This window comes from Haematobia irritans, chromosome 1, assembly GCF_050003625.1.
Source record: "Haematobia irritans isolate KBUSLIRL chromosome 1, ASM5000362v1, whole genome shotgun sequence".
NCBI classification, from domain to species: Eukaryota; Metazoa; Arthropoda; class Insecta; order Diptera; family Muscidae; genus Haematobia; species Haematobia irritans.
In genome coordinates this window covers 25,471,303-25,488,620 of record NC_134397.1, presented here as the reverse complement: position 1 = coordinate 25,488,620, position 17,318 = coordinate 25,471,303, and the positions used below count along the sequence as shown (strand labels likewise).

General features: G+C 25.9%; 1 protein-coding gene across 1 annotated transcript in view; it reads left to right on the top strand.

Annotated features, from left to right (window-relative positions):
• The window catches only part of TkR86C (Tachykinin-like receptor at 86C), a 101,170-nt gene that overhangs the window by 71,849 nt on the left and 12,003 nt on the right, over positions 1–17,318 (top strand). The window contains exons 3-4 of the mRNA XM_075309349.1: positions 1,333–1,546; positions 8,092–8,226. Coding sequence (XP_075165464.1) covers positions 1,333–1,546; positions 8,092–8,226 — 349 coding nt within the window. The remainder of the gene's footprint in view (positions 1–1,332; positions 1,547–8,091; positions 8,227–17,318) is intronic.

Below are 17,318 nucleotides of genomic sequence, written 5' to 3'. Positions count from 1 at the left end.
GTTATTTCTATAGAAAATTTTCTCAAAATTTTATTTCTGTAGAAAATTTTGTCAAAATTTAATTTCTATAGAAAATATTGTAAAAATTTTATTTCTGTAGAAAATTTTGTCAATATTTTATTTCTATAGAAATTTTTATCAAAATGTTATTTCTATAGAAAATTTTCTCAAAATTTTATTTCTGTAGAAAATTTTGTCAAAATTTAATTTCTATAGAAAATTATATCAAAATTTTATTTCTATAGAAAATTTTGTCAAAATTTTGTTTCTATAGAAAATGTTGTCAACATTTTTTTCTATAAAAATTTGTATCAAAATTTTATTTCTATAGAAAATTTTCTCAAAATTTAATTTCTATAGAAAATATTGTAAAAATTTTATTTCTATAGAAAATTTTGTCAAAATTTTATTTCTGTAGAAATTTTTATCAAAATTTTATTTCTATAGAAAATTTTGTCAAAATTTTATTTCTGTAGAAAATTTTGTCAAAATTTAATTTCTATAGAAAATTTCGTAAAAATGTTATTTCTGTAGAAAATTTTGTCAAAATTTTATTTCTGTAGAAATATTGGCAAAATTTTATTTCTATAGGAAATTATATCAAAATTTTATTTCTGTAGGAAATATTACCAACATTTTATTTGAATAGAAAATTTTGTCAAAATTTTATTTCAGTAGAAAATTTTGTCAAAATTTCATTACTATATAAAATTTTGTCAAAATTTTATTTCTATATATTTAAGAAAAATTTTTGAATTATTTTTTTTTTCATGTTTTTTCCTTATATGTTATCAAAATCTTTTAAAATTATGTTACCGACAACATAAATTTTCAAATTCAGATTCGGATTTCAAGTAGAAAGCATGCTATGTTTCAACTATAAATCGTCCTTAAAATAAAGTATTGCAAAACATCTCCCATTTTTTGAAGGCCTCAAGGACATGAAATCTTTGGCCTCATGACAATATTTTTTCAGTGCAGATGGCTAAAGTCTCTACCAAAAAAAAAACAAAAGTTAGTCGACCACAATGTTACAAATATTTATTTCAATAAAGTTAATAATAAATATGAAGAATGAGTTGAAGTTTAATTACAAATACGAAAAAAACTTTTTTGCCCACCTACATAAGAGTTTAGACCTAAAAATAACTATGTCAATGACAGTTCATATCGATTAATTTTTATACTCCATTGTGAAATCAGTATATAATAAATTTTATTACTAAGCGAAATGTTTTGTAAAAGTTTTGTTTTTCTACTTCAAGTTTTTGTGTGTATTTATGTATTTTTGGCCAATATTAATCAATCACTTTTATGTCTGAACCTTTTCAGGTCATCGGAGCATGAGAACAGCAACAAATTTCTTTTTACTGAATCTGAGCATTGCCGATTTGCTCATGTCATCACTGAATTGTATTTTCAATTTCATATTCATGCTCAATTCCGACTGGCCATTTGGCACAATTTATTGCACCATCAATAATTTTATGGCAAATGTAACGGTCTCAACATCCGTATTCACTTTGGTGGCCATATCCTTCGATAGGTAAGCGTGAAAGTGTTTTTCTTGTTTTTTTGTTTTGGGGGATTCTGTAACAAGTTGGTGAAGTTTTGTGAAAGCTAATTGGATGAACAGTGGTTTGAGGATAAAAAGAAAAAACGATTACCATTTAAGAAACGATATTTCTGATATTTTTCGGCATAGGAGCCCAGCCAACGCGTAGTTAAAAAGGAATGATAATGTTTTTATAAGAAGACGAAAAGTGCTACACAATGGGGCCAGAAGTAATGAATTTTACATGGACAAATGTTTCCATAGAAATAAAATTCTCACAAAATTTTCTATAGAAATAAAATTTTGCAAAAATGTTCTATAGAAATTAAATGTTTACAATATTTTCTATAGAAATAAAATTTTGCAAAAATGTTCTATAGAAATAAAATTTTGACAATATTTTCCACAAAAATAAAATGTTTACAAAATTTTCTATAGAAATAAAATTTTGACAAAACATAAAATTTGGACAAAATTTTCTTAAGAAATCAAATGTTGACAAAATTTTCTAAAGAAATAAAATTTTGACAAAAATTTCTATAAACATAAAATTTTGACAAAATTTTGCTTAGAAAAAAAATCGACAAAATTTTGTATAGACATAAAGTTTTGACGGAATTTTCTTTAGAAAAAAACAAGTAAGGAATGTCTAAAGTCGAGCGGTGCCGACTCTATTATACCCTGCACCACTTTGTAGATCCACATTTTCGCCATATCAAATCCGTCAAATGTGTTGGATGCTATATAAAGATTTCTGTTCCCCTATACATGCGTTTACGTACATCTGACTCGACCTGGACAAAATTTGTTAGACTTCCTAAAAACTGTAGACTTAAAATTTCAGTCTAATCCCCTGAGGTTCCACCCACATTGTTAGTAAAAAATAAGGAAAACATTTAAATCGGAAGCAATTTTTAGGCAACTTTTCAAAAGTGTATTTATGATTTATCGGTCAATAGCTATGTATTACAAGTATAGGAAAATTACAGTTATTTTTACACGTTTTCGACTTAGCAGCGGCGATTTTTAAAAAAAAAATTTACAAAATTTGGGTATTTAGACCATTTTTGCCGAAATAAGAATCACATGTATATGGGAGCTATATCTAAATCTGAACCGATTTCAATCAAATTTGGCACACATGACTATACTACCAATTGTACTCCTTGTGCAAAACTTCAAGCTAATCGGGATAAAACTCTGGCTTCTGGGTCCATATAAGTGCATATCGGGCGAAAGATATATATGCGAATCGATTTCAACCAAATTTGGCACGCATAGCTACAATGCTAAATCTACTCCCTGTGCAAAATTTCAACCAAATTGGGCCAAAACTCTGGCTTTTAGGACCATATTAGTCCATATCGGGCGAAAGATATATTTGGGAGCTATATCTAAATCTGAACCGATTTCAATAAAATTTTGCACACTTGACTATACTACTAATTGTACTCCTAGTGCAAAATTTCAACCAAAATCGGCTAAAAATCTGGCTTCTGGGGCCATATAAGTCCATATCGGGCGAAAGATATATATGGAAGCTATATCTAAATCTGAACCGATTTCAATCAAATTTTGCACACTTGACTATACGATTAAGTGTTATGTTTGCACAAAATTGCAAGCAAATCGGTATAAACTCTGGCTGCTGGGTCCATATTAGTGCATATCGGGCGAAAGATATATATGGGAGCTATATCTAAATCTGAACCGATTTCTTCCAAAATCAATAGGGTTCTATTCTGACTCAAATTAGGAACAGGTGCCAAATTTGAAGGCGATTGGACTTAAATTACGACCTAGACTTTGATCACCAAAATGTATTCACAGACAGACGGACGGACAGACGGACATGGTTATATCGACTCAGGGACCCACCCTGAGCACTATTGCCAAAGACACCATGTGTCTATCTCGCCTCCTTCTGGGTGTTACAAACATATGCACTAACTTATAATACCCTGTTCCACAGTGTGACGCAAGGTATAAAAATTGACAAAATTTTCTGTAGACATAAAAATTTGAAAGAATTTTTCCATAGAAATACAATTTTGACTAAATTTTCGATAGAAGTAAAATTTTACAAACATTTTCTATAGAAGTAAAATTTTGCAAACATTTTCTAAAGAATTAAATTTTGGCAAAAATTTTCTATTGTATTTCTAATTTTGCAAAAAAATTTTGCAGAAATGAAATTTTACAAAATTTTCTATAGATTTTAAATTTTGACAATATTTTCTATAGAAATAAAATTATTTATTTACTTATTGTTTATTTTAATCATACAGTAAATGTATGATGAAAAGAGAAAGAAGCATTGGCTGAGAAATAAAATTTTTGCCAAATTTTCTACAGAAATAAAATTTCGACAAAATTTTTTTTAGAAATAAAATTTTGCAAACATTTTGTATAAAATTAAAATTTTGCAAACATTTTCTATAGAAATAAAATTTTGCAAAAATTTTTTTACAAATTAAAAATTGTGACAAAATTTTCTACGATTAAAAATTGTGACAAAATTTTCTATAGAAATAAAATTTTAACAAATTTTTCTATAGAAATAAAATTTTAACAAATTTTTCTATAGAAATAAAATTTTAACAAAAGTTTCTATAGAAATAAAATTTTAACAAAATTTTCTATAGAAATAAAATTTTTACAAAAATTTCCACATATATACAATTTTGACAAAATTTTCTACTGAAATACAATTTTGCAAAATAAATTTTTTGCTTGCTAGCTTTTTGGTAAAATGTTCTCAAAATTGATTGATTATTTTTGGAGTGGCAATCGTGCATGTCATAAGGCGAAAATAATCCTTTTAAGTATATATATAATGCTATTATATTCAAATTCAAATTTTATGAAAAATTTGTCAACATTTTATTTCTATAGACAATTCTGTCAAAATTTTATGTCTATGGAAAATTTTGTCGAGATTTTAATTCTATGGAAAATGTTGTCAACATTTTGTTTTTATAGAAATTTTGTCAACATTTTATTTCTATAGAAAATTTTGTCACCATTTTATTTCTATAAAAAATGTTTGTCAAAATTTTATTTCTATAGCAAATTTTGTCAAAATTTTATTTCTATAGAAAATGTTGTCAAAATTTTATTTCTATAGAAAGTGTTGTCAAAATTTTATTTTTGTAAAAAATATTGTCAACATTTTATTCGCAGGATTCCGGTCATAAAAAAATACAAAACGGAAATAAGTTTCAATTGTAGTTACTTTTTCTCTAAGTCACATAACCTATGAGCAAAATGAGACAAAAATCATGAAAATCGATGCACGCGTTTAGCTTTTATTCGCAATTGAGTAATGGTATGAATTTCAAAAAATAGAATAAAAATAAAAAATTTTCATGCAAAAAAAATTAATTTATAAAAACTTTATGAAAATAAAATAATATGCAATATTATAATATGCATAAAAACAAAATTCAGAACATTTTTTCAATTATTGGCAATATCCATGCTAGCAGAAGTTGACGCTTGTGGTAACTTTAAATCGATATTAAAACTATTTCGGCAGTTAAGAAGACAAAACGAATGATGCAGAAATTATTCTTTTTGGGTATAATTTCACATACTATTCTCAGAATTGAGTTGTTGTACTGTGTTTATTAACCAAGGTTACACAAATTTGCAAACTTTAATCTTCTATAGTGCTTACTATACCTGCAGAGAATTATCGGAATCGGTATAAATTCAGATATAACTTTAACATACTCGTATATGGACATTGCCCAATTTTCCAAAAAGTTGTAATTATAGCCTTATTTATTAACCGATCTTACTCTAATTTAGGCCAAAATTACCGTCTATGGTTTTAACTTACAAATTATTTCTTCAGCTGCGGAAAGGAGCACAACTGTTAACGAAGCCTCGCTTAGTATACGAGAAAAATTAACCCCTTGGGTTACAGATAATCTCAGATCATTGATTCGTTGGAAAAATAAAATTTTAAAGAAGAGAAGAAAATCGGGAGATAAAAATCAATATTATGCAACCCTTAAAAGATTAAGCAAAGTAATAAAAAATTGCAACAGTATTCTTATGAATGAATATTATATGAATAGCTTGGGAAGGTGTAATGGTGACATAAAAAAGATATGGAACTTTCTCAATAAACAACTGGGACGATCAGAAAAGCAGCTTAACGAAGTTGTAACTGAAAGTGGATTATGTGTCATCGAGGATAGTGAAAAAGCGAATGCATTCAATAAATATTTCGTTGAATCTGTTGCAGCTTTGAAAAATAATATACCCCAATATAATAATGATGACATCAATTGCTTTCGTACGCTGGTACAATCACCCTACAGTTTTACTCTTCAGACTATAACTAAACGAGAAATGGAGGGGAGGTATTAGAATCTCTTGAAATTAAAAAAAGCGCTGGTCATGACAACATACAATCAAAGATGTTATTGTCAAATAAATCATTATTGGCTGAAATATTGGTAAACATTTTTAACGATATGATTGAAGTTGGTAAATATCCCAATGTTTTAAAAATTCATAAAATTGTACCAATACAAAAGAACGCCGGAGCAAAACACATAACAGAGTTTCGTCCTATATCGCTTCTCTCTGTAATAGACAAAATTTTTGAAAAGTTGATATTTAATCAGTTTTCTAAATACCTAATTGAACATGATATGTTTTATGAAAGACAATTTGGATTCAAAAAGGGTTCTGGTACTGAAGATGTGGTAATCAATATTATGGACAATGGAATTGACTTGGCATATAAAGGTGTTGCAGGAGTCTTCTTTGATTGTTCAAAAGCTTTTGATTTGGTTGAACATGATATCCTGATCCGAAAACTTGAAAATTTTGGAGTAAAAGATAAAACTCTTGAACTGTTCTCTGACTACTTACAAGGAAGATATCAATATGTGCAAATTAACAACTCTAAAAGCGATCTTCGGGAAATACGTTACGGTGTACCTCAAGGAAGCGTCTTAGGACCTTTGTTATTTAAACTATATATAGATGACATGAAAAGAATAGGCTTCAATGGAAAATTATATTTATTTGCAGATGACGTTTGCTTATTTTATTACTACAATCACGGCACTGTACTTAAAACACAAATTGAATACGATGCGGCCTTATTATCCGAGTTTGGTAGAGTCAATAAATTAGTGTTGAACTCTAGCAAAACAACATTTATACGATTCAAACCTCATGCAAGAAGTAATCATGATGAAATGTGCATTCTAGTCGATGGTGTACCAATTCATGAGTCCCAACATGTAAAGTACTTGGGAATCACTTTAAATCATAATATGTCGTGGGATATGCATATAGAATCTGTACGATCCAAAGTAACATCAGCTACTGGGGTTTTATATAAATTCAAACACAAGCTAAATATAGAAGTAAAAAGTATGATTTACATGGCGCTAATAAATTCTCATCTTTCTTATCTGCCAATAATTTATGCCTGCAAAAATACGAATGCGTTACAAGCACTACAACGTTCTCAAAATAAGGCCTTGAAGCTTGTATATAACTTGTCTTTGAGATACTCTTCATATGATTTGTAAAAGTATAAAGCTAAAAATGTAATTCCGGTATATGGATTATATAAGCAAGGATTATTGCTCTACATGTTCAAAGTAATGAATGGAGTCGGTGGAAGAACGAACATTTTTCAAAGAACAATTATGAGTAGTGGACGAAATACAAGGCAGTCAAATGATATAAAAACAGTAAGATGTCGGTTGGAAGTAACGAAGCAAAGAATTCGATATGCTGGACCAAGTCACTACAATACTTTACCTCGCAGTCTGAAGAATATTTCAGGAATATCTACTTTTAAAGATAAATTGAAAAAGTATATTAGAGAAAATCTAGAAGAATTTTTGTGAATTTGAATATTCAGATAATTAATAAATAATAGTTGAGCTTTAGTTAGTTGTCAGATTAGCCTCTATAAGCCTATAAGGCGCTGGGGCAATAAATTGTTAACATTGTATTGAATTATCATGAATAAATAATATTAAAAAAAAAAAAAAAAAAAAAAAAATTAACCAAATATCATCCAAATCGGTTCACATTAACATATAGCTTTCATATATATGTATGACCCGATTTGCATAAATGTGACCATAATATCCTTATTTACTAACCGATAATATTCAAAGTTGGTGCAATGTTATCTTCTATTGCATAAATTAAGGTTTAGGATATGATATAGTCGTCCCTGGCCGACTTTCTACTAACTTCAGAATATTTTTAACTCATCATTAGCAAAATAAACCACTGTTCAACAACTTCCGACCATACAATAGAATTTTAGTAATGCCTCATACTCCAACCACACATTAACATCATCACCTTAGCACACAAATCAACTCATGTCGGTTTTGCGGTGCGAAATTTATGGAGTCACAGTTGATTACTTATGTTTTGTTCAACTCCCAGACCCCGTATAGGGAACCTGCAATAAATCATGTAAACAGTTTGTGACATAAAATCCATTTGTTTTTTTTTTCTACCTCCCCCCACACCCCTCGCAGGTATATTGCCATTGTGCATCCATTAAAGCGAAGGACTTCAAGGAGGAAAGTACGCATCATATTGGCTTTAATATGGATTTTAAGCTGCATTCTATCGGCGCCATGTCTACTATATTCCAATACCATGACAAAGAGGTAAGTAAACAAAAAACACGAAAATGAAAACAAAAATTGCAAGCATTCATTCCATTTGGGACTGGACGGAAAAGCTCTTTCAATTACATAAAGAAGAATTTACCCACCATCTGTTGCATACAAAATTCCATTCATCTCAGAGGGAATTTTATTTCGATGTGGAAAATTGTCACGCCTTTATTAAGTTTGATACTCTACACTTGCATTATTTCCAATAGGATTTACAATTTCCCAGAGAGAAATCGGTTAAGAATTGAAAATATTTTGGGTGGAAAACAGAAGCGTAAGTGGTTATTGAAAAAAATATTCATTGTATCCATGGTTGAAAGGAAATGTAGGAAACAGAGATGATTAGTCTTTTGGTTTTATGAGTTGGATCCATGTGGACAAATAACGACATATACTTGTACCATTCATACAAAGGTCTAATAAAATGATGTTCCTATCTTCTATACATTCAAAAAAATTTTTGGTATCCAAAGATTTTAATCTTCCTTTAAGGATTTTGGTATTGATTCCATGTCATATAATTGTCAGTTTAAAAATCTAAATTATACAGATATTTCATACTCAAAAATGTTCTATTAATTAAAAACAATGTACATACGTTGTTGGAGAGTTTATAATGACATCAGTTATCACTTTGAAATGAGATAGGATGAAATTTGCTCTTCTAAGAGTCTGCTAACAGCAGGGCTATACCGAAATGTGTTCCGATATGGCCTATTTGACTATTCGAACTATATCAATAGCAACAACTAGTATCAAGTCGATCCTTGTTTCGTTCAGATGTAAGGGTATAATAACTTTGATATGCAAAAATATTGATTTTAGACCTCATACCGATTGACTGAAAATCAATCCTGAGCACTGTTGCCATCCGAGCCACAAAAAATTAAATTTTACCAAAACACTACCAAACAAAAAATCTTATTTTGCAAAATGTTATTTCTCTAGAAAAATTTGTCAAAATTTTATTTCTCTAGAAAAATTTGTGAAAATTTTATTTCTCTCGAAAAATTTGTCAAAATTTTATTTCTCTAGAAAAATTTGTGAAAATTTTATTTCTCTAGAAAACTGTGTCAAAATTTTATTTCTATAGAAAATGTTGTCAAAATTTTATTTCTATAGAAAATGTTGTCAAAATTTTATTTCTATAGAAAATATTGTCAAAATTTTATTTCTATAGAAAATTTTGTCAAAATTTTATTTCTATTTGGCCATAATATCCTTATTTTCTAACCGATATTATTCAAAGTTGGCGCAATGCTATCATCTTCTATTGTATAAATTAAGGTTTAAGGTATGATATAGTCGTCCCTGGCCGACTTTCTACTTTACTCACTTGTTTCAGAATATTTTTAACTCATCATTAGCAAAATAAACCACTGTTCAACAACTTCCGACCACCCAACAGATTTTTAGTAATGCCTCTTACTCCAACTACTTATTATTTCTATAGAAAAATTTTATTTCTTTCGAAAATTTTGTCAACATTTTATTTCTATGGACAATTTTGTCAAAACTTTATTTCTACACAAAATTTTGTCAAAACTTTATTTCTATAGAAAATTTTGTCAAAACTTTATTTTTATAGAAAATTTTGTCATAATTTTATTTCTCTAGAAAAATTTGTCAAAATTTTATTTCTATAGAAAACTGTGTCAAAATTTTATTTCTATAGAAAATTTTGTGAAAATTTTATTTCTATATAAAATTTTGTCACAATTTTATTTCTATAGAAAATTTTGTCAAAATTTTATTTCTATAGAAAATTTTGTCAACATTTTATTTCTATAGAAAATTTTATCAAAATTGTATTTCTATAGAAAATTTTGTCAAAATTTTATTTCTATAGAAAATTTTGTCAAAATTTTATTTCTATAGAAAATTTTGTCAAAATTTTATTTCTATAGAAAATTTTGTCAAAATTTTATTTCTATAGAAAATTTTGTCGAAATTTTATTTTTATGGAAAACTCTGTCAAAATTGTATTTCTATAGATAATATTGTCAAAATTTTATTTCTATAGAAAATTTTATCAAAATTTTATTTCTATAGAAAATTTTGTCAAAATTTTATTTCTATAGAAGATTTTGTCAAAATTTTATTTCTATAGAAAATTTTGTCAAAATTTTATTTCTATGGAAAATTCAGTCAAAATGTTATTTCTATGGAAAATTCAGTCAAAATTTTATTTCAATAGAAAATTTTGTCAAAATTTTATTTCTATAGAAAATTTTGTCAAAATTTTATTTCTATAGAAAATTTTGTCAAAATTTTATTTTTATAGAAAATTTCGTCAAAACTTTATTTCTTTAGAAAATTTTGTCAAAATTTTATTTCTATAGAAAATTTTGTCAAAATTTTATTTTTATTGAAAATTTTGTCAACATTTTACTTCTATAGAAAATTTGGTCAAAATTTTATTTCTATGGTAATTTCTGTCAAAATTTTATTCCTATAGAAAATATTGTCAAAATTTGGTTTCTATAGAAAATTTTGTCAAAATGTTATTTCTATAGAAAATTTTGTCAAATTTTTTTTATAGAAAATTTTGTTATAAATTTATTTCTATAGAAAATATTGCCCGAATTTTATTTCTATAGAAAATTTGTGAAATACGTCTTGCAAAATCTACCAAAACAATCTACCGAACAGTAAAAAATCTACCATTTTTAATGGAATCTCCCAACTGCGCCTCTTGAGTTGGTCTAGTTCTTGTTGAGCATCTGTTCGTCATTCCATGTATTTGGTATTCGCAGATTTCTGGTCGCATTTATTAATCGATTTTGATGATTTTAATGGTACATGATGTTTTTTTGACACAAGACCAAAAACGATTGATTTTGGAAAAAATTGGATCAAATTTAGATATAGCTCATACATATAGTATGTACCGCCCGATTCGATAAAAAGGGTCCACTGCGCTTTTTACTAACCGATTGTCGTACAATCTCATTTACCATCATTTAAGTGTGCAAAATTTCATCGAAATCAGTTCAGATTTAGACATAGCTCCCATTTATATGTATCAAATAATTTTCACATATTTGGCCATAAAACTCTTATTTTTTTAACCGATCTCATTTAAAGTTGGCTAAATATTATCTTGTATAATACTAACTATATGTGCAAAGAATCATGCAAATCGGCTCAGATTAAGATATAACTCTCATATATATGTATCGCCCGAGTTTCCAAATGTTGCCCCTAATAACCTTATTTTTGATCGTAATACCCTCATTTATTAACCAATCTTACAGAAATTTAGCACAAAGTAATGTCAACCAAATCTGCATAACATCATGCAAATCGGCTCAGATTAAGATATAACTCTCATATATATGTATCGCCCGAGTTTCCAAAATTTCGCCATAAAAGCCTTATTTGCTAATTGAGGACTTCCTCGTCTTCAATAATGGACTCAATATTAATGGCATACTAAATCTGTAGGTGCACAATCATATTTAAATATAATAAATATGAACAAAAATTAAAATTGAGATAAAGCTTCCATAAACATGTACCCCCTTATTGTTCTTAAATATGAAAATGCAGTTTATCTCCCAAATCTATATCAATGATACACCCCAAATGCTTATGTATACTAATTCAATAGGGGTGGTTTATGGTATGATATAGTCGACCCCGCTCAACTTTCTACTTTACGCACTTGTGTTTGAAAATAATTCTGCAACTTTTGAAGGTATTAAGATATCAATATAATTTGCACATGCACAAACTTTTTTTTGAGTCTATGACACAATCGATTAAATCAAAGTCTTACCAGGAATTGTGTAATTCATATATCATTTTTATGATACTCGTTAAATTCTTTCACAAAGCCAATTCCATATTAGAAAATTTAAAATACTTGGAATTTCACATATGTACAACATATATAATCAACAGGCTAGGCAATTTGATGTTGGTTTTATTATGCATCCATCCATGCATCATTCATTCATTCATATCTATTTGAGTATGGATTTTATTATGTTAGATGATATGATTGAGTTTTATTGCAAAATACATTTCCATTTTTGAGTTCATATGTCTGTTTTTCAAATTTCCAATTACATGGAAATTTGAAAATAACATCTCGAACATAAAAGACGACTTATATGCACACACTCGTTGTATGGTTATGCGTATTGTATGTACGAGAACACAAATGAGTATATTGGGGAGGGCTACTATAAAATATTGGTAATTTAAAAGATATAGATACATAGACCCAACATAAGTATGAGAACACATCAGAGTCGGCAGAATGTCTGCCACTCGAGTCAAAAATAATCTACCAAATTTTAAAGAAAATTTTACAAAAAAAAAAACACATATTTTTTTTCAAAATTTTATTTCTTAAAAAAATTTTGTCAAAATTTTTTTCTATAGAAATTTTTGTCCAGAATTTTATTTCTGCTAAAATTTTTTCTCAGAATTTTATTTCTATAGAAAATGGTGTCAAAATGTTATTTCTATAGAAAATTTTATTTCTATCGAAAATTTTGTCAACATTTTATTTCTGTAGAAAATTATGTCTAAATTTTAGTTCTTAAGAATTTGTTGTCAAAATGTTATTTCTATAGAAAAATTTGTCAAAATGTTATTTCTATAGAAAATTTTTTCAAGATTTTATTTTTATAGAAAATTTTGTCTAAGTTTTATTTCTATAGAAAATTTTTTCAAAATTTGATTTCTATGGAAAATTTTGTCAAAATTTGATTTCTATAGAAAATTTTGTCAAAATTTTATTTCTATAGAAAATTTTGTCAACATTTTATTTCTATAGAAAATTTTGTCAAGTTTTTATTTCTATAGAAAATTTTGTCAAAATTTTATTTCTTTCGAAAATTTTGTCAACATTTTATTTCTATAGAAAATTTTGTAAAAATTTTAGTTCTTTAGAATTTGTTGTCAACATGTTATTTCTATAGAAAATTTTGTCAAAATTTTAGTTCTTTAGAATTTGTTGTCAAAATGTTATTTCTATAGAAAATTTTGTCAAAATTTTACTTCTATAGAAAATTTTGTCAAAATGTTATTTCTGTAGAAAATTTTGTCAAAATTTTATTTCTATAGAAAATTTTGTCAACATTTTATTTCCGCAGAAAATTATGTCTAAATTTTAGTTCTTAAGAATTTGTTGTCAAAATGTTATTTCTATAGAAAATTTTGTCAAAATGCTATTTCTATAGAAAATTTTGTCAAGATTTTATTTTTATAGAAAATTTTGTCTAATTTTTATTTCTATAGAAAATTTTTTCAAAATTTGATTTCTATGGTAAATTTTGTAAAAATTTTATTTCTATAGAAAATTTTGTAAACATTTTATTTCTATACAAAATTTTGTCAAAATTTTAGTTCTTTAGAATTAGTTGTCAATATGTTATTTCTATAGAAAATTTTGTCAAAATTTTACTTCTATAGAAAATTTTGTCAAAATGTTATTTCTATAGAAAATTTTGTCAAAATATTATTTCTGTAGAAAATTATGTCTAAATTTTAGTTCTTAAGAATTTGTTGTCAAAATGTTATTTCTATAGAAAATTTTGTCAAAATGTTATTTCTATAGAAAATTTTGTCAAAATGTTATTTCTATAGAAAATTTTGTCAACATTTTATTTCTGTAGAACAATATGTCTAAATTTTAGTTCTTTAGAATTTGTTGTCAAAATGTTATTTCTATAGAAAATTTTGTCAAAATGTTATTTCTATTTTTTTCCCAAAAAAATTTTATTTCTGTAGAAACTTTTGTCAAAATTTTATTTCTATAGAAAATGTCAAAATTTTATTTCTATGGAAAATTTGCGACAATTTTATTTCTATAGAAAATGTTGTCAAAATTTTATTTCTATAGAAGTTTTTTTCAAATTTTTATTTCTATAGAAAATGTGTCAAAATTTTATTTCTATAGAAAATTTGGCAAAATTTTATTTCTACCAAAAAAATTTTGTAAAAATTTTGTAAAAATTTTATTTCTGTAGAAACTTTTGTCAAAATTTTATTTCTATAGAAAATGTTGTCAAAATGTTATTTCTATAGAAAATTTTGTCAAAATTTTATTTCTAAAGAAAATTTTGCCAAAATTTTACTTCTCAAAAAAATTTTGCCAAAATTTTACTTCTCAAAAAAATTTTGTAAAAATTTTATTTCTGTAGAAACTTTTGTCAAAATTTTATTTCTATAGAAAATGTTGTCAAAATTTTATTTCTATAGATTTTTTTTATTTTATTTCTATAGAAAATTTGTCAAAATTTTATTTCTATATAAAATTTTGTCTAAATTTTATTTCTATAGAAAATTTTGTCAAGTTTTTCTTTCCATAGAAAATTTTGTCAAAATTTTATTTTTATCGAAAATTTTGTCAACATTTTATTTCTATAGAAAATTTTGTCAGAATTTTAGTTCTTTAGAATTTGACATGTTGACATGTTATTTCTATAGAAAATATTGTCAAAATGTTGTTTCTATAGAAAATTTTGTCAAGTTTTTATTTCTACAGAAAATTTTGTCAAGTTTTTATTTCTATAGACAATTTTGTAAAAATTTTATTTCTGTAGAGACTTTTGTCAAAATTTTATTGCTATAGAAAATGTTGTCAAAATTTTATTTCTAAAGAAAATTTTGCCAAAATTTTATTTCTAAAGAAAATTTTGCCAAAATTGTATTTCTCAAAAATTTTTGTAAAAATTTTATTTCTATAGAAAATTTTATTTCTATAGAAAATGTTGTCAAAATTTTTTTTCAAAATGTTATTTCATAGAAAATTTGTCAAAATTTTATTTCTATATAAAATTTTGTCTAAATTTTATTTCTATCGAACATTTTTTCAAAATTTGATTTCTATGGAAAATTTTGTCAAAATTTTATTTCTATAGAAAATTTTGTCAAGTATTTATTTCTGTAGAAAATTTTGTCAAAATTTTATTTTTATCGAAAATTTTGTCAACATTTTATTTCTATAGAAAATTTTGTCAGAATTTTAGTTCTTCAGAATTTGTTGTCAACATGTTATTTCTATAGAAAATTTTGTGAAAATGTTATTTCTATAGAAAATGTCAAAATTTTATTTCTATGGAAAATTTTTTCAAAATTTTATTTCTATAGAAAATTTTGTCAAAATTTTATTTCTAAAGAAAATTTTGTAAAATTTTTATTTCTATGGAAAATGTTGTCAAAATTTTATTTCTATATAAAATGTTGTCAAAATTTTATTTCTATGGAAAATTTTGGAAACATTTTATTTCTATAGAAAATTTTGGCAAAATTTTATTTCTAGAGAAAAATTTTGTAAAAATTTTATTTCTACCAATTTTTTTGGCACAATTTTCTAGACAAAAATTTTGTCAAAATTTTATTTCTATAGAATGTTTTATCAAAATTTTATTTCTTAAGAAAATTTTGTCAAAACTTTATTTATTTATTATTTCTTTTATTCTTTTGTCAAAATTTTATTTCTATAGAAAATGTTGTCAAAATTTTATTTCTATCGAAAATTTTGTCAACATTTTATTTCTATAGAAAAATAAAAATATAGAGAGTTTGTGAAGTACCTTTTAGTTGGAGAGTAATATTTTGCAAAATCTACCAAGTCATCAGGAATTCTACCAATCTACCAAACAGTAAAAAATATACCATTTTTGGTAGAATTCTACCTAGTGTGGCAACCGTGGTCGGCAGGCGATATATGTGCCTCTGTTTAACACAATTCATCTTCTATTGGAAACTGACGATTGCTTCCTTGAGGAATTTTTAACGTAAGTAGCAGCTCATAGAATTTCAATCCTGGTTTAGCGACTTTAAGACATTTTTGAGACAAGTTTACAAACATGTACAAGCGAATTTTACATATGTGACTCCACAAACCTTTCATTTGTGGTATCGAAATTGGAGCTGTAATGTGAATTATTTTATGATCCTCTAATTGCGTATAATATTTTTTGGTATTTTTCAATCCACACCATGACTTTCTGATCTTTTTGACTTTGTATCCTTTGAAATATGGCCTCATACATTTTGTATACTCCAGACACACACGTGCCTTTATGATTTATTGTCTAGGCTTTGTTTTTCAAAGCAAACATAAAGTATTCAAATATTTTTTTGTCATCTTCAATTCACCAATAAAATTTCTCTCTTTAATTTGCCATCTTCGCTTCATCCCTTACCCCTGATTTTATCGCATATAAATAACCTCGTCATTCGTCATTGATGTGGTATATCATCTTCAATATACGTAATTATTATGGCCGTCTTCTTCTTTTTGTCGATGATATCTACATATCATAGCATTGAAACCTTCAGAGGGTATGGTGTCACCATTTCATTATGACATCCTTGTGATATTGTACATGAAGTGATATCGCTAACATGGTGATGTCCAATTAACTTGAAACTAGAAACTTGTTGGAATTTTGAAAACAAAAATAACAATTGTGGTGCTATTCTTGGTAAAGTTGAGGCAAAGTTTTTTAAAATTTTTTCTATAGATTCTATATGTTCATTAAATTTAAAACCTAGAATAATATGAAATTTAATTATCAAAAATTGAGTTAGTGGAAAGTCCTGAGAAGTAAAGTATAAAATGTAAAAAAATATTTTTTGAATTTTGTGGAAATTTATGCCATGAAAGTTTTCTATAGAAATAAAATTTTGACAAAAAAATATCTATAGAAATAAAATTTTGACAAAAAAAATTCTATAGAAATAGAATTTTGACAAAATTTTCTATAGATATAAAATGCCATGAAAATGTTCTATAGATATAAAATTTTCACAAAAGTTTTATGTTGAAATAAAATGTTGTGCAAATTTTCTATAGCAATACAAATTTGTAAAAAATTTCTATAAAAATAAAATTTTGCAAAAATTTTCTTTAAAATAAAATTTTGACAAACTTTTCTATAGAAATAAAATGTTGACAAAATTTTCATTAGAAGTAAAATTTTGACTATAGAAATAAAATTTTGCAAAGATTTTATTTAAAATAAAATTTTGCAAAAATTTTCTTTAAAAAAAATTTTGACAAACTTTTCTATAGGAATAAACTGTTGACAAAATTTTCTACAGAAATAAAATTTTGA